We start from the raw sequence: 22,946 nt of genomic DNA, 5'->3' as shown, positions 1-22,946 counted from the left end.
ATGGAAATGTAGTTGCGCTCGTACTGATCGCGAGATTTTGATACAGATGTAGAGTTTTTTTTCCAAAACAACGCTTTTCTGTTTCTTTTTTCAATTTCGCCTCGCTTCGTCGCTTTTTTCTTCATTTAAATTTGAATTAAAAATAGTGTTAAGGATAAAAAATCAAACATACATATGCTCTTTGGAAACTAGCCGTTACGCGTTACTTGCACAGACGTGTTTGTACTGCCTCCTACAGCTCTTGGAAATAAATTGTTTGATTGGAAATTAATATAATAAACTAACCAAACTAACCACTGATAAACTAAACTGCCTTCTTAGCGTTTAATGTTTAATACTTTTCTTTTATGGAAAACAAAACAACTGGAAACCTCACGTTTTCTATTTTGGAAAACCTTTTCCACTCAATGTAACGTTTAACGTTTTTTTTTCTTACCGATATGAAAAATGAACCACCAGGCTCTTTCCACCGCCTGTTCCGGATTCATCGAAACCGGAACCGTCCGTCTAGTCATTCCTTGCCACCGTTCACATTCTCACCTACCTCCGCCCCTTCCCCACCGGACGATCCATTGCTCCAGTCGCCTTCCATGCGCCAAACGCTGAACAGATAGCTTAGCTTTTCGTGCGCCAGTATGCCGCTACCGCTGAACTGTAAATTTCCTCCGGAAACGGCCATATTTTTGTGCTCTTCGCGCATCGCCGGCATCTCGTTGTTGGACAGCACCCGGTACAGGAAGTCTATGTACCTGTGGATGGGACACAGATGAGAAGAGAACAAATGTGTCAGACTCAAGTTTCAGGTGGCAGATAAACCGAAATACAAATAAACAAACAAACAAACAAACGGCCCATCGAAAAGGTCCTCACAAGGTACTAATGGACGCGCGGGAAATTACGTACCCAGGACGAGGTAGGGCGGTTCGCAATCGAAAGTCGTTCGCGTTTAGCGTCTGAAGTACAGGTACGAAATGCGGGAAGATAACAGGATTTCCCACCTGAATCCTGTTACTTGTTGCAGCCCTCTTTTACTCACCGGTGACGGTGAAGATGGACTGGTTAATGAACTCGCAACCCTTGGGTATACCCCTGGGCCTGGGAAGTTCGTTTAAATGTATCCGCTGTACCAGTGGATAGGGGTTTTTCGACGGGTCTGGGATTTTGCTGTGGATTTCCTCGACGGATGGGTTTTTTGTTTGGAAAAATAAGATTTCGGGAAGTTTGTAGGAAAAGGTTGCTGTACTGTTTACAGTCCCCGGTATTGTTGAGGAACCCTTCAAATTGTATGTTTGATACGGAAGTATGATATGAGACTTCTTGGATATCTTGGCGTGATTAAAGATCTCCAGTAATATCCGATCTACTAAGATCTATGATCTTGAATATTTGTAGCTTAAACCTTAGGGTTTGGCAACTTAACTTAAACTGCTTAACACATCCCTGGGATTCCCCTGGGACTTCTGGACATCATAAACAATCTTTTGCTCTCATTTGAAAGCATTAAATGACATTGAATGGAAACAACTAGAACTTAGTGTCCTCATTGTCCTACTAAATATTACAAAATTGTCATCAAACATGTCACCTTCTTCAAGCTCTCCAAGAGGTTTTTTATTTCTGTTAAAAAGAAGAAGGAGAATGATCTTCTTTTATGATACTTTTCTGTTTGGACTTGTGATCCTCCGAAAATTATAACCTTCATCTAGAAGCCATAAGACCGCAGCAAACCTCTAATTGAACTTTGAAACAATGGCACGTTTGGACTATGGCACGTTTGGAGATAAATATTTTATAGAAGATCACCAATCTTATGAAAGCACTAATCAATGAGATTTTTGGAATAAATTTCAACTAAAAAAATCTTATCAAATTATTTGTGGCTTGTCGAGAAACTAGCCGACGCTACGATTTGACCACTGGGTCGTCGCGATATACGGTATATCCAGGACAATTTGTTGAATCTGTTACCAGAACTAGACTACTCTTCCTACTAACTTTATTCTAGCATTCTAACATCTTCCTCACATAGTCATCGTGCAGCCATGACTCATCATGCCACCAGAACCATCTCTTCACTTACTGTCATTTTTCCCTCAAAATTGCCCGCCGGGTTAATGTCTCTGTTCTCGATCTTCGTGCCATTTCCTACACGCGGACAAAGCTGGACAAAGTCACTACAGTGGTGACGCCGCCTGACGACGCTGACAACAAAAACGCACGAAATTTATTACACCCCATAAAGAGACACTTTTAACAGCTTCCGGAAATGGAGCGGTCCCGAAGCCGAGCGAACAGAGCCAAACTATGCCATTAAAGTCGGTTACCATCAGTCGCCGACCTGGCCGATCTGGCGTACGACTGAGCCGACGAGAACGATCAGTTGCTCAATTTTTGTGGATGGAAAACTTGCATAGCTAATACACTCTGCCATCGCTTTTCCGTGGCAGTAAGGAGCAAATTAAATTTTCCCTTGCAATAATAAACAAACGGGGCGCGCTTACCATTTCCATTCATTCATTTAAATACCTTCTAGAAACAATAAATTCCACGTCCGCGGCCGAGTACGATCGATTCGTTTCGTCTGCTTCACTTTCCAGCTTTTCCAAACCCCCAAAAACCAAATAAACCGATCAAAAGCTAATTAAAACGCATAATTTTTCTCGACCGTACCGAACAAAGGGAACGGAACGCGCGCCTCCCCGGCAGAGCGCTGTGAAAAATGGCCATACAGAGGACAAACTACTTCCCGAAAAAGTCAATTAAAAATCGTTCATCGTGTTTCACCCTCTCCAATACTGCTTGGTGGTGGTAGTGTAAAGCCGATCAATCATCACGCTGATCGTTCTCGTGTATGTCCGCGCCAGCTGCCAGATGGCAGTGCTTCCGCCGATGCCTCGTCCCCGAGGGAGGGTTGTCTCGTTTTTGACACTTGTTTTTCTGACACGCAGCCCCGTGAAGTGACTGAGAAATGGGAGCAAAAGGAAGGCAACAACAACAACAACAAAAAACTCATTCCACGCTTGATTCGAATTTTCCCGCGGAAATCATCTACCATTTTGTCCTATGGTTGAATCTCCCTGCGGAACGATCAGCCGTGGATCAACGTTAATGGTAAAGTGTAGCCAAATGACACTTTCCTTAACCTAAGACAAGCGGAGACATCCGACAAAGGACAGGTACCGTGAGCATCGCGCGTCGGAAAATCGGAACTCTCCCTAACGTAAAAGGAGTTTTTGTCTTTTGTGTGTGTGTGTGCGTGTGAGTCGGAAGGTGATAAATTTCCACCGATGCACACTTTTCTTCACATCGTTTGACTTCGTCGACCACTTGAGCGTTACTAGACTTCCTACGGGGATGATCGTTTTAAGAGGCGATCACGCGTTGCCGGGAATTTGCTCGTTATGATATCCGCGGTAGTCAAACCACGGTAGCGCGTTCTAAACGTTGCAGCCATAAAGCAATGGAGTTTGGTCCCGGAATGTCTTAGATCCCCTTGACACACATTGACGTGGCATGAATCCACGTTACGCGATAGAGGGACCAAGGCATCAGCGTGTCGGGATCGAGTGATGACAGGTCGGCTGAACGATACAAAGCGCGCCTTTTATTTGTCTAATTATTTCAGTTAACATGAAGAATAGGAGAAAAGAAACACACACACAACATGAATGTAGTTGAGAAAAGAAGAAAAATACGGAACGGAATTAGGAAATGATGTCATGCTCTGTTTGAACAAGTCTTTTTTTTTTTTTGTTTTGTGAATCAGCTCTTATAAATGATGCGTTTAATATTGTAGCATATCTGCTAAACATCTCACTAGAGTATACATTATTTCGGATACAACAAGCCTTACGTAGCATTATACGGTGAGCAGAAATTCACCAATTTAACAAATAACCTGCATTAGCCAAGAGCGTGAGAAATGTACATTCAGCTATTTTGACCACGCGCACGCCTTAACATGAACATTCAAACACTTACCAGCGCACCCGGCTAGCGAGCGACGCAATGCAATATGATATCAGTTCAAAACAACCAGCGAGTCTAGACAGTGGTCAGCAACACAAAACAACAAAACACAAACAAGTAACTTCATGCATAGCAAGCATATAGATCCAACGACAAATGATATCCGACACATTTCTTGCAAGTGCAGCAATCAATCGCACCGTGACACATTTTATGCTTACGTAAATATTTTTGTACGAAATGCAATAGCAATAAGAACAACCACTAAGAAATAATATTGGTTACAAAAACGACCAAAAACTATTGTAAGATTGGGTATAAATAAAGCGGTCTTGGAAGCCTTCGACAATCACACACAGACAGGCAGAGAGAAGTGAATCTCCTCTTCCCACCACATGGCGACTGAGAATACAAATATTCTTCTTCCCACCACAATATGTAATAAGACTTGTTAGATTTTTGTTTGTTAAATCAAAAAAAGAATCGGGAGTATGGATTCGGAATTTTTTTATAATTTTTTATGAAAAACTAAGCTTATTGCAGTAAAACTGTAATAAAATGAGCGTACATAAAAATTAATACAACCAAGGAACTCCGAAATTTAATAATAAAATTGAAATAATACTCAAAGATTAATCGTGTAAAGCTAAAGAGCAAGTTTAGAATAAAAAGAAAATAAAATATAACAGAAAACATGTAACAAAAACTGTAAAATGTATGAAAAAAAATAAAAACTAATACAAAAGCAGGCAAAATAAATTTAAATTTATTTAAAAAACTACGAAACGTTTGAAATTGTTTTACCTAATCAGAAGTAGATAAAAGGTAAACAAAGTTTCCTGTGAAGGATTAAAAAATATGCAAGAAAAATGTATAAAGAAGGTAAACACACATCGTTCAGCTCTTAAACCACTTTCCGATCGATGCAATGTTAAGAACTAAGCGTCTTTTTCCCAGCATGAATGTTTGCATAAGCAGCTATATTTTTACTTCTTCTGTACTGTACCTTCTTCGTTCTACCGGTTCACTTTCCTTTCGAGGTTACCATAAAATGTGATGTTAATTAACTGCCAGCCAGCATTCAGCGCATCCCGGTCTTTCCCTCCTTCTCTCTCTGGCCATCCGTCAATCATCATCGTTTGGTGCGTTTTGCATCTCCGCGAGAGAATGTCTCAAGACGTAAAGAATGCTTGCATTTAAATCCTGTCCCATTTTCCCGTACCACGCCCAGCATGTGTGAGAAATAATGCAAAACTCTTGCGAAGAGAATCCGCAAACCGCAACATAATTTCTCACGCGTTCGGGTTCTGCTGGTAGTTTTTATGGGTGTATGTTCCCTATTAAACGTTGCTGGGGTGAAGAAATTGTCTCTCACACATGCAGAAAGAAGGATTAAGGAAATCGAGTGAGAAAGAGTCCAGTAAAACGACGTTGAAGAGTGATACAGAAGAAATAATTCCAATACATTACATGAAAATTGTCCCTGGGCTTGGGGTCATGGGTGGGTATCGCAGGTTCAATACTTCGTTTTCATAAATTACAAGTAAAAATAAGAGCAACATAAATTATTGGTTAATAAATGTTTTAAATGACGTGATCATTTTCCAATTCTACTTCGGTTTATTACCGCCCCAAACGATCATCGCTCAGCCTCGGTGTGGAACAAATCAACACATGTTTCGCGTATCGCATCGTATGTGTACTCTACTTCACGGATTAAGATGGCGTAACTCATTCATTCCATGAAAGGGGAGGACGCACATTACGCTGAACACGATGTAGAAAAAAGAAAAAGCGAAACCCCCCACATCTCCAACAACAAAAGCATCCCTCCCGGATCAAACATCCCACCCCGCGGTTCCGTTATGCTTGCCTGTTTGCTCTTTGTTTAACGCAACTGCCTGGAAGAGGGCACAGGCGGCGGGAGAATGCTGTTAGGGGGAGAATCCTGCCCTTCTTTTTTTTGTGTTTTACATGACATCATCGCTTGAAAGCGCGGGAATTTGGACCCATTTTCCCACCAAACAGATCGACCAAAAACGCACATGTTTCGGTGAACGCGCATCGGATCGGCTCCCCGGTTTGAACCACGCACACGAGGTGATGTATGCGCACCAAAAGCGGGGAATTTGGTGTCTTGCTGCCTTTGTCCCCGTTACGGTTGGAATTTGATAGCTGCAGTGCGTTTGGATAGTGTCGATTTGAAAACCTGTTGTCGGCCACTTGACGTTACAAGCGATCGATTGGTGTTACGATCATGTCACAATTATCTAGTTGCAGCTAGAAGTGGGTTTAAGTTGATGAATTCTTAAGTCAAGTGTTTCTTCTTCTTCTTCTTCATCACTGTTATGTCTATGTCCCTGTTATGAAATTAAAAAAAAAAAACAAAATTCTATACTCTCAGTTAATAAATATTTATGATTTCTCCTTATTCTTTGGTGTTGCAGCCTCAAACGGTCTTGGCATGCCTTTTCAGAGTTTGGCAAGCTTTTCTTTATAGAATTCTTATATCTCCCGAATCTATCAGTGCTCTGACTCACTTCTTCCGGCTCATAATCACTTGGGGTAGACCTTTGAAAAAGACTTGGCTAGAATTGTCACAAATCTAGCTCAGGAAGAGGCTTCGTATGGCTGTAATTGCCACGTAAGAGCTCAGTAAGAATATGTTTCATCTGCTTGGGGTTTAACGACCTTCAGCGTCAGCCAACGAATGGCTTAGTAGATTAGTCATATAGATAGGAGTTATTGATACCACGTAGTTAAATAATCATGCCTCAAGACATTTTCTGGCCTGCAATTTCGGTCTTCCTTAAGATAATTCTGCAGTCCGAATGGGATTCGATGCGTGGCCCTTTCATGCGAAGATTGGTATTATTACCACCTCGGCTACCGGACTACTCCAAACATAGCATTAATTATAGTTCGCATTAAACCAGAGCATATGCTTTTTAACTAGTTTCCGAGTGGTTTACGGATGCTCAAGTCCTTTCTTTAGCATAGAAGCTGATAAACTTTATGTAATTTTGTTATAAAAATCAATGTACCGAAAGTGTAACGTAAATACTTCTACATCAAACAAAGGATGGAGATTGGTGACTGCGAAACGCAAATTTAATCGTGAAATTAAACCAGCGAACAACATCCGACAAAAATGAAGTAATAATTCATTCCACTTGCAGCAACTCATTACACTAAAAAGTAAAGAAATAAAAAACAGTACCCCCAACAGTCAACATTAAACAGTGGATAATGTCGTTTGATCCTATCCAGCATACGCTAATGCCTCATGGTTAGTAGCACACCAGCCGAGTTCCGTTTTTTTTTTTTGTAGGTTTCTTGCGGTTCCGTTTTGTTTGGTGTCTCAAATTTCAACAAATTTCCACACACTTCTCTTTACCACTTTTCCCGCTTGCTTGCTTTCATTCATCTATCCACTCATCGTGTCACCTAGCGGTGGATCTTCGTTTTTAATTTATGTCCCACTTGTCTGTCACACGCAAAAGCCAAGCACACTCCACTCACACACACACACACACGCTGGTGCTATCCGGCGGCATTAGTTCTTTTGTGTGAGCAACTGAACAACCCAACAAGAAGCGGGGGTAAAGCGAACAAAAAAAAAACTACTACTCCGTGGCGCTTGAAACGGGGAAAACAAGTTCTGTTTTATTTACCCACATTTGGGCAATGCTTTGGACACGAGTGCAAAAATGGCCTTAGTGGACAAATGTTTAAAGAAAATAAAAAACAAAAACAAGCCAAAAGCAAAATTTAAATTTTAAACACTCTCTTGCTCTGCCCTTTCCGTCTACAACCAACCAGGCGTCTCCATCGATGTCGACTGATCTTCGCGGCCCGGTTTGTGACACTAATCGAATATGAAATCGATGACTTTGCGCCAGACCAGACTGTGCCGCTACTTTGATATGGTTTCAAATGGCGCTGAGACACACACACACACACACACTATCCTTGAGCACATTCCTGCTCGTCGAAGCGTAACGTTCGTATGAAGATCGCCGTTTTGTTTCGGTTTGGTTCATAAATCGTTCAAAAACTTTTGCTTCCGTCGGCGCGATACGATCGGGTCGGGTTGGTGCGCGTCGTATAAATCACCTCACTAATCTCATTCCTATTCACTACGATTATTACTGCTTAACAGCGCTCAAACATGTGCAGCTGTGGATATACAGGAGGTCGATGTAATTTATTTTAAAATATTATTTTTTTCCTGCTACACTAATTTCGTTCGCAACGATCGCTGTAAATCATAAAACTATGTGCGTCTCTTACTTTTCGATCAAATTCGATACATAGTAGAGTTTTTTTTTCTATTGAAAAATAATCGTGATGAAAAAAAAATCTCCAGAAAGCAAAACAAAAAATCACCTAAAGGTACCGCATTGCCATGTGCATGTCATTCGCACGATAAAAATCCATTGATCATTATTCTGAGCTCATTTTGGGATCTTGTGATCATTTCCCTCATCCTCTTCTGTGACAGCGTGACGGGCCAGAGAGAGAGAGAGGGAGAGGGGCTATTTATTTTTTCTCGCGCCCAACAGCCGGATGCTTTCGTGTTTCTTCTAACCCAGGTTTGAAGCACTGTTTTTTCCAAACATTGTTTCTATTCTTTTCCCCATATTTTGATGATTTCGCTGTCGCTTTCCAACCAATGTTTAGAGTCGTTTGAGTTTTGCCATTAATTTTCCAAACCCTCCCAAACAGTGGTACGAACATTCGCTCGCGTGTAGACTTGTTACAAATGAGAGCTGTAGAGGAAGGAAAATTATTAATGATCATAAAAGTGATCATTTTTCATCGATTTTGAAACACTTGCAGGAACGTGGGAAGGAAAGAGTTGATCGTGGAAGGTAGAGAACAAGTGTAGGAAGTGTAACCCTCATCGTACATAATGCCGTTTCTTAGTAATTAAAAGTATTGTCTTCCATAGCTGAATTTTCTTTCCTACATGCATAGAAAAAATCCAAGAGTTTTCATTTAAAAAAAACGTACCTTCTAATTTGCAGTCATCATTTTGCTTTGATAAAACTGACTTCTTCTTCTACTTCTTGATTTAACGACATATTAGGTTACACCGGTCACTGATTGTCTTACCAATACCATGCAAATTAATAGTAGTCAGTCCACACTACCGGGGAATGATCCGATTGAGATTTAAATCCAGGATCAAACTGACTAAATTTAGCAAAAAATCTTGCTCATATCTGGTTCAAAAAGATAGAATAAATACGAGGCTATCTTATAATCAATGAACAACTAAGTCCGTAGGGACGAGGACAGATGATTCATGATGATGCGAGTCAATGATCGAATCAGATATCGCTGGGTAAATTGTAAAAAAAAGTAATAGAAGTCAACAATCCAAGCTGATTGAAAGATTTTGTTTTGCAATATTTTACTGAGATATATTATAGATTGAAGAATTAAATTCTTAGAGTTCTGTTTTAGACTCGGTTCCCAAATTTGTCACTTTTAGAGATTTTAAGCTTCACTTTAGTATTAAAGATTGGGAAAAATTTGTTAATTAGGTTTTAACGAGCCGTTTTCTTGTCCATTAAATAAGAAAAGCATTCATAGCTTTGAAGAGATATACTAACTTTGAGTGTCAATTCTAATTGGAAGCCTTCAGACGATCCGGTGGCTCCGGGCGATAACGATGCCAGTCTTTACACGGCAATATCGTACGTCGAAACCGATCCAGAATCTCTCGCCCGTACGATTACTGACTATCCAACTACAGGCAAAATTAAATCAATTAAAATCAGCAATGGCAGACCAAGACCAATTGCGGTTGCAGCGCCAAATAAGAATAAGACTGACCGTTGGGACCTTTGAATAAATTAGGATCTGGAGTATACAGCTCAGTCAAAATATAACAAAAAGGTATTGAAAGTAAGGTAAACTCTCCGCCTTCATTAAAATGTATTTCTTGACATAAGAAAATAAGCCTTCTAGAAGAACAATCATCAATTATCAAGTTATTATAACGCGTACATGACCGCTTACGAAACTCGATGAAACTTTGCCTACGAAAAAGTATCAAAAAGCCTTCGTGGAAACATAAAGCCCTGGAATAATTCGAACTGCTAAGCTATTTTCTGATACGCTTCAAATCTTCAAAGCTAAATTGTAGAGGAATTTTCGTAAAAAATACATAAAATTTTGATAAGGAATAAGCAAAGAAATTGATAAATTGACAAGCATAAGAAATTGAATATTCCTACCATCTGCAATACAAAAAAGCATAATAAAAACAATTCCCAGCTTACCTTGATGCTAATCGCAGCGTCTGTATCTTGCTCAGCTTGTCACTCGGCAGGGTCGGAATGATTTTGCGCAGCGATGCAAACGCTTCGTTCAAACTTTGCGTCCTTTGCCGTTCGCGCACGTTTGCAATCACACGCTGATTTTGTACCTCCTGGAAGCTAACCGACTCCTTCAGCACCCGCTTCCGAACCCGCCCGGAACGGGGTTTGCGTCCCATTGCACCGAATGTGTTCTTGCTCGGTGCCGGTGGATCAATGCCACCGTTACCGTGCGAACCGGCACCAGTAGTGCTGGTGGGTGATAATCCTTGTCCACTGGATGGTTCCAACATTGCAACCGTAGTTGGTTGTACCCGGTCCGGACCATACTTGCCGACGGAACAGCTCGATTCGTCTAGCTTTACCGGTGAGGAGCTAGAGCACACCGAAAGCGAACTATCCGCTCCGATAGGACTGTGCGTTGGTGTTGAATCGATGGGTGGAAGTGGATGTGAGTTCGGTTGCAGTTGCTCCTGCTCCTGTGCCGGATGATAGTAGTAGACAGTGCCGGAAGATTCATAGTTCGTGCCATTGTCTGCTACGCACATCATGGTTTTTGCGGGCGATGGTTCACAGTGGCAAGGGTTAATTTGGCAGGAACCATTGGAGGATGATTCGTCATCCAGACCATGCATCGCCACCGGAAGTGATGCTCCATTTCCGCGTGCCATTAGCAGTTCTGTTCCGCCGTACGATGTGGGTCCACCTCCATTCGTGTGGCTATACTCTTGAGCGCCTGGTGTCATCGGTGTGTAAGCCCATCCACCAAAGTTCGCATCGTACCGTATTCGTTTCTCGGGCTGATAACCATCCGGGCTGAGTGAGCTTTGATCGAACTCGTAATCATAGTCCGCGTCAAGCATTCGGCGCTTCTTGGCACTCTCACAAGACGAAGAGTACGTGGACAGGATCGATGGGAGTGACTCCAATGCTTGTGGTTGGGTTTGCGCATCCAACACATTCTGAACTCCGTAGCATTGCAGTGCGGGAAAGGGTACGCGACCGTTCGGCGTCATCTCCGGCACGCTGCCCTGATACACGTACACGGGTTGGGAAGCGGCCGATGCTACACTCACCGCCGGTTGTCCCATCAGCACGCCAAAGTCTGGATTCTGATGAAGGGTTTGATTTTCGGGCTCCCGATGATGCTGCCCGTGCTGCGGATGGATCGGATGTAGCTCGGGTAAGGTACGAACGTGTAGCGGTTGCTGCTGATACGCGCTCCCATTCAGCTGCTGATCCTGCTTGTCACCATCGTCCCCATATCGTTCCCGTTTCACCGAAGCTGCCGTGCTGGTGGGCTTCTTCATGGGGTACGCCGACGGGTTGGGACCAGCCCCACTAATATCCAGTATAAGCATAGGCGAACCGGACGACCGTACACCGGACATAGCTTACTGCACGCACCGAAAACTGTCCAACCATACACAGTCCACAATCGCTCACACCACAAACACAAGCTGTGAGGAACCCACAAGTACGAACTCGTTCCACGGAAAAAGAAATTCCCAATTTCAGCAATTAACATTCACTCAATCACAAAACCCACTACTAAGTGTACACTAGTCTCAGACAAACTTCCGCATGAAGCTGCTCCACTTCACCATCACCAACCGAACACTAACTCCCACTCGTCCCACTCGCGCAGATCCCAGGTGTGTTGTGTGAAGCAGAGATCAAGTGATCAAGAGTCACGACAGTCATCCAGTGAAACTTCACATCCGCACGCGTTCGTGAACTGCTGTCAACTAACTATAACTGCACGGTGCTCTCGGTCATCTCGGATCGTGTAGAAGAACGATCGTTTCACGCGCAAGAAGAACAGCTATTGTGTGGGAAGAGTGAATCTACGGAAAATGCGGAAAACCCGAATCCCTTGAGGATCTCTCTCTCTCTCTCTCTCTCTCTTTCTCTTTCTCTTTGTTTTTATCCTGAGATGCTGAGAGCGCGAAAGAGCGATACAGCAAAAGTGAGAGTTGATCTCTGAGCTTGGTGAAGTGAACGATCGTCTTTAGCAATGGGTTTTGGGAACAAACTTCTTCGGAGGTGCGACGTGTTTTTTTTAGCAATTCTTTTGTTTCATTTTTTCCCAACCGAAGCGCGTTGGTGATATATTAGAGGTTGTCGGTTGAGTAAAACGATCGCTTACAGGATGACGATGCGCATGGTGTGTGTTATAGGAAGGATTTGAAATTCGTAACGGTTTTTCTTGCAAATTTTTAAGTTTCTGTTTCATATTTTAATTGGAAAATGTTTTTTTAGTGATGATATAATTCGAAATGGCTTTAAAGTACAATGTACTTTCTTGAATAATTTTTAAACAAATTGTGCATGTTCTGTTCATCCTATTTTATTTATTTTTATGTTTTTTTTATTTTACTAATATTCTTCACTTTTTCTTCTTCTGTTTCTTCTTTTCCTAGGGAGTCAATTCTCAAGACTCAAAAATACGTTCGTGGCTGCTGGATGAGGTGGAGTGGCCTTTGGAGCCTGGCGAAAATTGGATGCAGCAGACGTGGGGATGGAGAATTGCTGCTCTGGGCCAAGATTCTTGGCATCATCATTGGCGACATGACCATTTCATCACCACTTTCATCACGACGTCGCTGCTAACAAGCAACCAGACCGAGGACAATCGAACCCAGTACTGTTGTGGGGAAAGATAGGCGCCTCGCTGTTTGCTTCATTTTCATACGCCGTAAGTATTCAAACTATGACTCTTATGTGATATTAAGGAATAAAACTTTGATTAAACATACGACATGCCTTGCATAGAACCGCATAGAAACAGTACAGGGTGGCCCCAATGGTTTTTAAACATTTTAGTTGTTCAGAGAAAGAGAGAGAGTGCGAGAAAGAGAGAGAGACATAAAGAGAGAGAGAGAGAGAGAGAGAGAGAGAGAGTCAATTAATTTTATTTTCTCTTTATGTTACACAAAAGCCTTTAACATTCTTTCTCTCTGTTCAATATTAATTTTAAATTGCACCAATGCTTCAAAATTCTATAACTAGAAAATATTACTCATGATTCGGCTTCAAAAATTTTATTGCTAGAAAAGAATTTTTTTAAATAGAAGAAGACAAAAGACCAATTCTGACCTATGATGACAGCAAAAGCTCCATAAATCAAACCTGTCGACTGCAGTAAATTTGCAAACCTTCAGAGGTTTCAACATACTTTTTTGTGCCAAAAATCTAGCCTCATTACTATTATTTATTCAATACAGTATGACGGCTCTACGCCGTATTGTCGTCTCATTGCTATTATTTTTGCTGGGGTAGGTATGGGCGACAGCGGTGCCGGTCTTCAAACGGCAGGACCGAGGTTCAAATCCCATCCGAACCGTAGAGACCCAGTAGTGAGGATTTACTATCCAGCTACGTGGTATTGGCATGAATTTACGGTCGTTAAGCCCCAAGAAGAAGAAGAAATTATTCTTGCAATAATTATCAGTTTTCTGTTAGTTTACTATGAAAAAAAAACAACATTTAAAAAGTTGAATAAACCTTCTTACAATGAACATTTCAATGTTAAATTTGGTTTATTTTTCACGAATTACGAAGGACGACCTAACCAATGTTGAATTTTAAAAGAACATAAATTATTTTTTTAATCGCATTCAAATGAGCCACCCTGTTTGTTCGACGTTTAGTTGTCGATTAATTCCTTTTTATCATCTACAATATTTAAAATTTTCTCAGCTCAAAAGCTAAGAGCTTTTATTTTCTTGTTCCGGATGCTGGTTGTTCAATTTTATTAAAACTTTTTCGCTTTTCTTTCTCTTCTTTTTCAGAACACAACCAGATGTGGTTTGGTTTCGTAACAGCATCACCGCAACGGGACAGACCATATCAACGGTTGGATAAGAGCTGAATGATAAAGCGCAAGATCCTGTTACCCGCGCCTACCCAAGATCCGGGTTATCCCACCGGGACTACAGACCGACGAAGGTCAGGAACGCTCGTCCTGCAGGAAGTAACACACCCACAGAGCATTCCTGGAACTGTTGCCAAAATCCTCATCATCCTCACTCTTTGCTGCCGCTTTTAACAACAGACATGCCGTCTATCGAGCGTGCTACGACCTCGTCCTCATCAGCACTCGGAAGATGGGATGGGAGTGATTTTTGCATATGTAATTTGTGTGCCTCTGTTGACACAGGAAGCGCCGGCTTTTCCCGGTCCGGTATTTTTTTTTTTTTGGTTCTACACCACCACCTACCTGCGATCGACCGCTGGGGGAGGAAGCACCACCGACAGGACTGGATGCTGGGTCATTCCTGTACGGATTTCCATAATTACCATGCGCCAGGCCAATGCACAAGAGGAAGGACAACCAGAAAGCAGAAGGGCAGAAGGGCGTTGAAAAATTTCCCGCCATAGTTGCGCCGGCGTGAGATGATTTTTTTTTTTTTCGGGCTAGATTGAACTGTGTCTCACACACGAAAAACGGACTGTGTTTGTGTAGTTTTTATTGATTTATTGTTTATTGACATTTCACACCTTTGCCGGAGTTTCCGTAGGCTTTATTTTCGGTGTGGTTCGGTCTTTCCGATAGGAAATTTTATAAAAATATTCTACAAACGGAAATTTAATGATAATTTCTTTCGTATGACGACATTTGAAATGAAGTACCAATACGCTCTATAGAATTGCAGTAAAATAAGGCTAATATCAGTTAGGAAAAGGAACGAAATTATTAAATTAATTCAATATTTTTGTAAAAAAGCTTTCAACGTCGAAATACGTATGTCCATTCAAAATCTACGTGTGCGATTTTATAGCTCCGCCTACTTTTACTTCTGAGCACACAGCGTGCAGCGTACAATAGAACAGAGCAAGACAGCAGTCAATTCGGCTGCGTGCGTAATAACGTTGGCTGCATCCGTAACCGTTTGATTTGAAGTGCAAACGCAGCCAAAATAATAGCTTCATTTAAGAATATATCTTTTTGCAATCAGTTTTATACAAAAGTCGCCTCTCTACTGTATGGAAAATACTCATATTTACTAATTATATATATATACCAATATAAAACTAATGCGGATGTGCGTTTCAAAAAATACTAAAATATGTGTAACAAGGCTTTATGTGTTAAGAATAATTTATATTTATCTGGAAATGAACAATAAAAACCAAAACCAGTCTTTTTATACTAAAAGTGTTGGTAATTTTCATTGAAAAAAATAATAAATGACCATGTTATCACCGATTTTCCACGGGAAGGGTTTGGTTTTTCCGCAATAACTGGGCGGGGGGTGGAGGGATCGAGTTGAGGTGTTCTACAAAAAGGTGCGTTGCTCAAAGACCCATCCAACAGTATGCCGGACGCCAGGATCAGACAAGGAATGACCGAGTTATCGCCGATTTTCCACGGGAATGTTTTGGGTTTTCCGCAATAACTGGGTGAGGGGATGGAGGGATCGGGTTGAGGTGTTCTGCAAAAAGGTGCGCGGCTCAAATACGCATCCAACAGTATGCCGGACGCCTGGATCGGACCAGGAATGGCCGAGTTATCGCCGATTTTCCACGGGAATGTTTTGGTTTTTCCGCAATAACTGGGTGAGGGGATGGAGGGATCGGGTTGAGGTATTCTACAAAAAGATGCGTGGCCCAAAGACGCATCCAACAGTATGCCGGACGCCAGGATCGGACCAGGAATGGCCGAGTTGTCGTCGATTTTCCACGGGAATGCCGTTGGCGGAATTTCCCGGGAGTTTGTGGAAAATCCTCCTTTTTTCCCCTTCGATAATAAAAATCACGTTGCGGAGGTCTATTTAACACATTTTTAAGGAAAGAAATAAAAATGAGAGGAAATTACTTAAAATTGTGGAAAAAGTTTAAATTGTGCCGCCAAATATTTGTCTTGTCGGAAAGAAATTATTTTCCAATCGGTTTTTATAACTTCCATTTGCTACCTCCTCGGATTCATGTTCTCCTGTTACTCCGGGTCGGATTTTGCCGCATAAAAATTTCCGGATTTTTGCCCAAAATTTCCAGATTTTTGCCACAAAAATCGGACCAGGAGTAACAGGAGAGCATGATTTCGTGGAGGTAGCTCGGGTCGGCCAAAAATTTCCAAAATCAGTTTTAAAATCCAAAGTCAGTTTTAAATTTGGGTTGGAAATTTTAAGTTTGGAATTCAACTAAAATTTTTGCCTCGGAATTTTAAAACTGATTTTGGATTTTAAGATTGGATTTTCGATTTTTCGACCGACCCGAGCTACCTCCTCGGAAACATGTTCTCCTGTTACTACAAGTCGCTCCCGGTGGCAGATTTTCGGCCGAAATTTGGTCAATTTCGATGCGGCAAAATCCGACCAGGAGTAACAGGAGAGCATGAATCCGAGGAGGTAGCAAATGGAAGTTTTAAAAACCGATTGGAAAATAATTTCTTTCCGACAAGACAAATATTTTCCGGCACAATTTTAACTTTTTCCACAATTTTAAGTAATTTCCTCTAATTTTTATTTCTTTCCTTAAAAATTTTTTAAAAACACCTCCAAAACGAGATTTTTGATATCGAAGGGGATTAAAGAGGATTTTCCAGGTACTCCCGGGAAATTCCACCAGCAGCATTCCCGTGGAAAATCGGTGATAACTCAGCCATTCTTGGTTCGATTCTGGCGTCGGGCATACCGTTGGATGCGTCTTTGGACCGCGCACCTTTTTGTAGAACACCTCAACCCGATCCCTCCATCCCCTCACCCAGTTATTGGGGAAAAACCAAAACATTCCTGTGGAAAATCTGCGATAACTCGGTCATTCCTTGTCCGATCCTGGCGTCCGGCATACCGTTGGATGCGTCTTTGGGCCGCGCACCTTTTTGTAGAACATCTCAACCCGATCCATCCACCCCCCGCCAAGTTATTACGGAAAACCCAAAACATTCCCGTGGAAAATCGGCGATAACTCGGTCATTCCTTGTCCGATCCTGGCGTCCGGCATACCGTTGGATGCGTCTTTGGGCCGCGCACCTTTTTGTAGAACACCTCAACTCGATCCCTCCGCCCCCCGCCAAGTTATTACGGAAAACCCAAAACATTCCCGTGGAAAATCGGCGATAACTCGGTCATTCCTTGTCCGATCCTGGCTTCCGGCATACCGTTGGATGCGTCTTGGAGCCGCCCACCTTTTTGTAGAACACCTCAACCCGATCCATCCATCCCCTCACCCAGTTATTGCGGAAAAACCAAAACATTCCCGTGGAAAATCGGCGATAACTCGGTCATTCCTGGTCCGATCCTGGCTTCCGGCATACCGTTGGATGCGTCTTTGAGCCACGCACCTTTTTGAAGAACACCCCAACCCGATCCCTCCACCCCCGCCAAGTTATTACGGAAAAATCCAAAACATTCCCATGGAAAACCGGCTATAACTCGGTCATTCCTGATCCGATCCTGGCGTCCGGCATACCGTTGGATGCGTCTTTGGGACGCGCACCTTTTTGTAGAACACCTCAACTCGATCCCTCCGCCCCCCGCCAAGTTATTGGGGAAAAACCAAAACATTCCCGTGGAAAATCGGCGATAACTCGGTCATTCCTTGTCCGATCCTGGCTTCCGGCATACCGTTGGATGCGTCTTGGAGCCGCCCACCTTTTTGTAGAACACCTCAACCCGATCCATCCATCCCCTCACCCAGTTATTGCGGAAAAACCAAAACATTCCCGTGGAAAATCGGCGATAACTCGGTCATTCCTGGTCCGATCCTGGCTTCCGGCATACCGTTGGATGCGTCTTTGAGCCACGCACCTTTTTGAAGAACACCCCAACCCGATCTCTCCACCCCCGCCAAGTTATTACGGAAAAACCAAAACATTCCCGTGGAAAATCGGCGATAACTCGGTCATTCCTTGTCCGATCCAGGCGTCCGGCATACCATTGGAGGTGACTTTAGACCACGTACCTTTTTGTAGAACACCTCAACCCGATCCCTCCACCCCCTTCCACCACAATAGCCCAGTTCTTGATGAAAATAACAACATTCCCGTGAGAAACCAGCGATAACTCGCTTAGTTTTGGTCCTATCGAGGCCTTCAGCATGCCGTTGGTTGCGCCTTTGGGCTGCGGATCATTTTGTGGAACATCCCACCTCGATTCATCCACCACCCATCTAGTTAATCTACGAAGAAGGGGGTTTTCTCTGATAAATCGGCAATAACTGGTTAGTTTTTGGTCCGATCAAGGCGTGGGGAGCGACAGGAGAGATTCCAGTCGACGAGGTTAGTAGTATCGTGCTTAAAACATTCAAATTTAATTTTGAAGCTCTACAACTATTTCAAACTGTTGTAATCTTTCCAAAACAGTACAAAAAATAATAAAAGAAGGTAAAACATCAAACCAACGATAGCGAAAAGCATTTTACAGTACTAGTAACACCGATTAGTAACCGAAAAGATTAAATTAGGCCCAAGATTTAAAGTTCCACCCACCATAAGAAGTATTTTAAAGATTTTTTAGGAAGAAAAAGCTTGTAAACTTGAAACAACCATAACTAGTAAACTATTTAAAATAGAGACTTCATATTGACATCAGTGTAAAGAAGAAACGTTGGTTTAACGTTCATCAGAGCAGTGCAACGATATTGGATTACGCATTGCAAAGTCCTGCTGGCCCCACTCTGGTAGCCTGATTTTATAGATCCGAAAAATAATTGTAAATTTTCACCTAAAAAGAGCATTTTTCGACAAAATAGAGATACAAAATAAGGGAACTTTCCTTCCTTAAGTCCTCTTACATAGTTGGTAGAGTGGCTGTTGCTCATGAAATGTTTGTACCTTTAGCTCGGCCACTATGCGATGAGGTGAAGCTAAAGTTTGCTACTACTTCAACAGGCTGTCCGTGGCACCTGCCTGACATGCTTTCTGTCTAGTGTCTTGTCTTGTCCGACGGCGATAACTTCCAATGATCAACGCAATATGCAATACCAAAATCCACAACCCACTTTGACAGTTGGTCCTCAAACAAGGACATTACATTATCCATCAGTTCGACAGCGCCAACGAACGATAAAACTATTTCGTTCGGCAAACGAGCATCCGTACGGTAAATCGCGACTCGATAGTAAAAATAAAAAAAAGCCATCCATCGAGAAGCGAGTAGAAACTATTTCACAATTAACTTCCCTTCTTCTTTTCCCAGGCAAACAAAATTGAACAACGGCACGCGATGACATTCTTGGCGTGTGCCCCGTTCTGTTAGGTTGGCGTGCGGTAGCTTCTTTACGGTTAAAAAAACCACAGTCTTGTGGCCATCCGGCCTTCTATCTATCAGCAGAAAACTGCTCCCTCCTATGGGGTTTTAGTTGCTCTTTTTAGTTAGTTTCCCGATTGAATGTTTTAATTAGCTTACACCACTATGGGTTTATTAGGGAGGCCAGCTCTTTATTTGCTAGTTTATTTTTACCATTAATATGCAATTTGCTGTATTTTCTACGAGAAAAAACAAAAATTAATATTAAATTAAATTACAATTTAGGAATTCAGCACACATATCGGGCCAAGTTCAGAAGCTTTCGACACTACAATCGATACACACACTCACACACCACGTGGCCTTCACCCTGTAATTGTCGAGTCGAGTGCAAGCGCCATGGCGACGAAAGTGGGCCACAACAAAAATGCACTCACAAAGGGTAGGAAAAACATTTGAAAATTTAATGCTAATTTTACGAAGAAGAATTATATAATAATTGAAAGGAATTTCTCTATCGTTTTAGGTAATATTAAAGACAAGCTTCTTCCTTAAAGAGGCTACTTCCTGTACCAACGTTAGCCTGCATTGTTTCTGTCAAACTGCATTGTTGAAGGTGTCCCAAACGGCCGTGTTTACATCTGCCACGCTGCCATAAATAGGACCAGCTCAAGGTACATACCACCTTCGCCGCACGACCCTAACGTACCAAAATATGCTTCCGAACTTCGACTGCTATTACCCAATTCCATTTTAAGGAGAGAGAGAGAGAAAGAGATTGAGGCAGGCGGGACAGGGACCTTAGGCATTTTGAACCGGGTACGGGGTTCCCTACTGCCTATTTTTTCGATACCGTGACACGGTTCAAACATCGGCAGACTCATGTGTGTGTGAGAGTGTGTGACTACTAAAAGGACAGTGCAGTACAGATATGTTTGCTCTACTTCTATTAAATACTAAAAATGTACAGAAATAAGCAAACAACACAGAAAAGACATCCAACACACTAGTAAATCAGTAAGGAACATGAAATATTTGAAAACACTAACAGGTTGGCTGATAAGTCCCCGGTCTGACACATAGATGGCGCCGCTAGTATTAAATGCATATTATTTTTATATAGCACCAACCTTCAAATGATTCGTGTCAAAATTTGACGTCTGTATGTCAATTAGTTTGTGAGACAGCGCGTCTTTTGTCAAGCAACTTTTGGTTGCTTGACGAACGAAAAAAGAACGAAGAAGAAAAAAGTGTTGTTCCACCAAGACAACGCACCGTGCCACAAGTCATTGAGAACGATGGCAAAAATTCATGAATTGGGCTTCGAATTGCTTCCCCACCCACCGTAATCTCCAGATCTGGCCCCCAGCGACTTTTTCTTGTTCTCGGACCTCAAAAGGATGCTCGCAGGGAAAAAATTTTGGCTGCAATGAAGAGGTGGTCGCCGAAACTGAGGCCTATTTTGAGGCAAAACCGAAGGAGTACTACCAAAATGGTATCAAAAAAATGGAAGGTCGTTATAATCGTTGTACCGCTCTTGAAGGGAACTATGTTGAATAATAAAAACGAATTTTGACAAAAAAATGTGTTTTTCTTTGTTAGACCGGGGACTTATCAGCCAACCTGTTAAATCAATCAATAGAAGTGAAATTAATATTTTCAACGATTTATTTATTATTAATCTTTAAGCTACAATTTCTCGACGTTCAAAATATGGCGCAACCGCTGTAAGTTGCTTTGCTTTTGAAACTTCGCGTAGGTCGGACGCGTCTCACCAAAAACCCCAACCCAAACACGTTGCTGATAGTGGAATCGATCCTGTTTTCAGGCTCTGCTCCCCATAACACCAAACATAAAAAACCGCTCACCCACCAACCCACAACACCCACGCCATCCACCCAGTTTACTGTGTTGGGCACCACCAAGCGGTGTTTCCCTAGTTTCCGGTCGCGTTTGGTCGGGCACACGATAGCGAAACGACCACCGGCACAGGGGGGGCACACTGCTACACTGGCTGGACCTTAAACTTCGGAAGCCACCACGCTCAGTTGGTCGGTGGTACGCGAACGAACCAACAACCACCAGCAGCAGTTTGTTTCGCGACCCACGGGGACACTAGATTTCTCGAAAGGATTGTTTTGTATTAAAGGTTTGCTCTAAAAGTACAAAAGTGCGTCCAACTGTACGGATTTATTCGCTGTTTTGTTCTTGTTCTGGGGAAAAAAATTAGGGAGGGGGGGGGGGGGGGGGGCGTCAAGTTCAAGGTGTGGGAATGGTAAATGAGCTTGAGCCTGCTCAGGACCAAAGGAAGGGAAATCTGGCCTCGTAAACATTGGAAGTGCAGTGAAAAAATGTTAAAGAGTGTTAATGAAGAAAAAAAGAAGAATTATCTACAAAAACCTTCAAGTAACACATCGGAATACAAAAGCGAGCTAAAAATAATCGTATAGTACAGACAAAAAAAACTAAATAAAAGACAAAAAAAAGTACTCCGCAGCCGGTAGGATTCGAACCTACGCTCCCAGAGGGAATCTGATTTCGAGTCAGACGCCTTAACCACTCGGCCACGACTGCTTCGATGGTGCTCCGTCGCTTAACGCATGTTTGCTGATTGGGGTCGAACAACACTGCGCACGCAAAAAAAAATTACTTTGATTTGTAATGCGTGAAATCCGGACGATTACAATGTCCGTGTAGCTGTACGATTCGATATGGAGACTATATTTCCGATGTTCGGTTCCGTGTGTCGAGTGGAGTAATTTATTATTACACTGGGGCATGAAATTTCATTAATCTACCCATTGCAAGTGGAGTTTCGCGGAGTGGAGTTTCCTGATGGTTAGCACATGTGTTTTCTTGTTGAGATACGTCATTTATTCGTCAAAAAGCAATCGCCACAAGTCTTGTGCAAACAAAAAAGAACTTTCCACACAACATGCATGCTAACATGCGTGTATCGCCACAATCGTAATAATTTTCGCTTTCAACAAACGGATTGACGTGGCTGCATTTCGTATCATCATCACTTTCACTGGCTGGCTGCGTCTTCTTGTGGTTCTACTCCACCTAGATTGGATACACAAGTGGCCACCATAAACACAGCACACGAAAGCTCTGAAGTGGGTGCCATTTACTTGCAAAAAGTGGGAGCCTTTCAATCATCGACCATATTTGCACTACACATGGTGCTGCCTGCTGCCTTGCTAGCGGTGCAAATTTATTTGACTGTCATGCAAGGTCGTGTTCGTTGGTGGGTTATACTATGAGCCGTACGTATTTATTCTACACAAGTTCGACATGGGCTATAAATTGCCATAACACGTACGATAAACTAAAATCCAAATCGATAGTGTGTCGTGTATTCGCTTTGAGGGAAAACAAATTGTAATGGCATGTCGTGGACGCTAAAAGCACTCTTCTTTTATCTAAAATTGTAGAGACCGTTTTTGATACC

General features: G+C 42.3%; 2 protein-coding genes and 1 non-coding gene across 3 annotated transcripts in view; 1 reads left to right on the top strand and 2 right to left on the bottom strand.

The window, feature by feature from the left end:
• The window catches only part of LOC126568310 (apyrase-like), a gene marked incomplete at its 5' end in the record, with an annotated part of 350,971 nt that overhangs the window by 181,683 nt on the left and 146,342 nt on the right, over positions 1-22,946 (top strand). The window lies entirely within an intron of this gene.
• LOC126568089 (uncharacterized) lies at positions 480-11,689 on the bottom strand. The gene is made up of 2 exons (XM_050224506.1): positions 10,263-11,689; positions 480-749 (listed from the first exon to the last, which is right to left on the bottom strand). Exons 1-2 carry the CDS (start codon positions 11,687-11,689, stop codon positions 512-514), a joined length of 1,665 nt encoding a protein of 554 aa, XP_050080463.1. The 3' UTR covers positions 480-511.
• Positions 21,985-22,066, bottom strand: Trnas-cga (transfer RNA serine (anticodon CGA)). The gene has a single exon. It is a non-coding gene; the product is annotated as a tRNA-Ser (tRNA).

This window comes from Anopheles maculipalpis, chromosome 2RL (genome assembly GCF_943734695.1).
Source record: "Anopheles maculipalpis chromosome 2RL, idAnoMacuDA_375_x, whole genome shotgun sequence".
In the NCBI taxonomy this organism is placed as follows: domain Eukaryota; kingdom Metazoa; phylum Arthropoda; class Insecta; order Diptera; family Culicidae; genus Anopheles; species Anopheles maculipalpis.
This window is presented reverse-complemented; position numbering and strand designations above follow the sequence as displayed.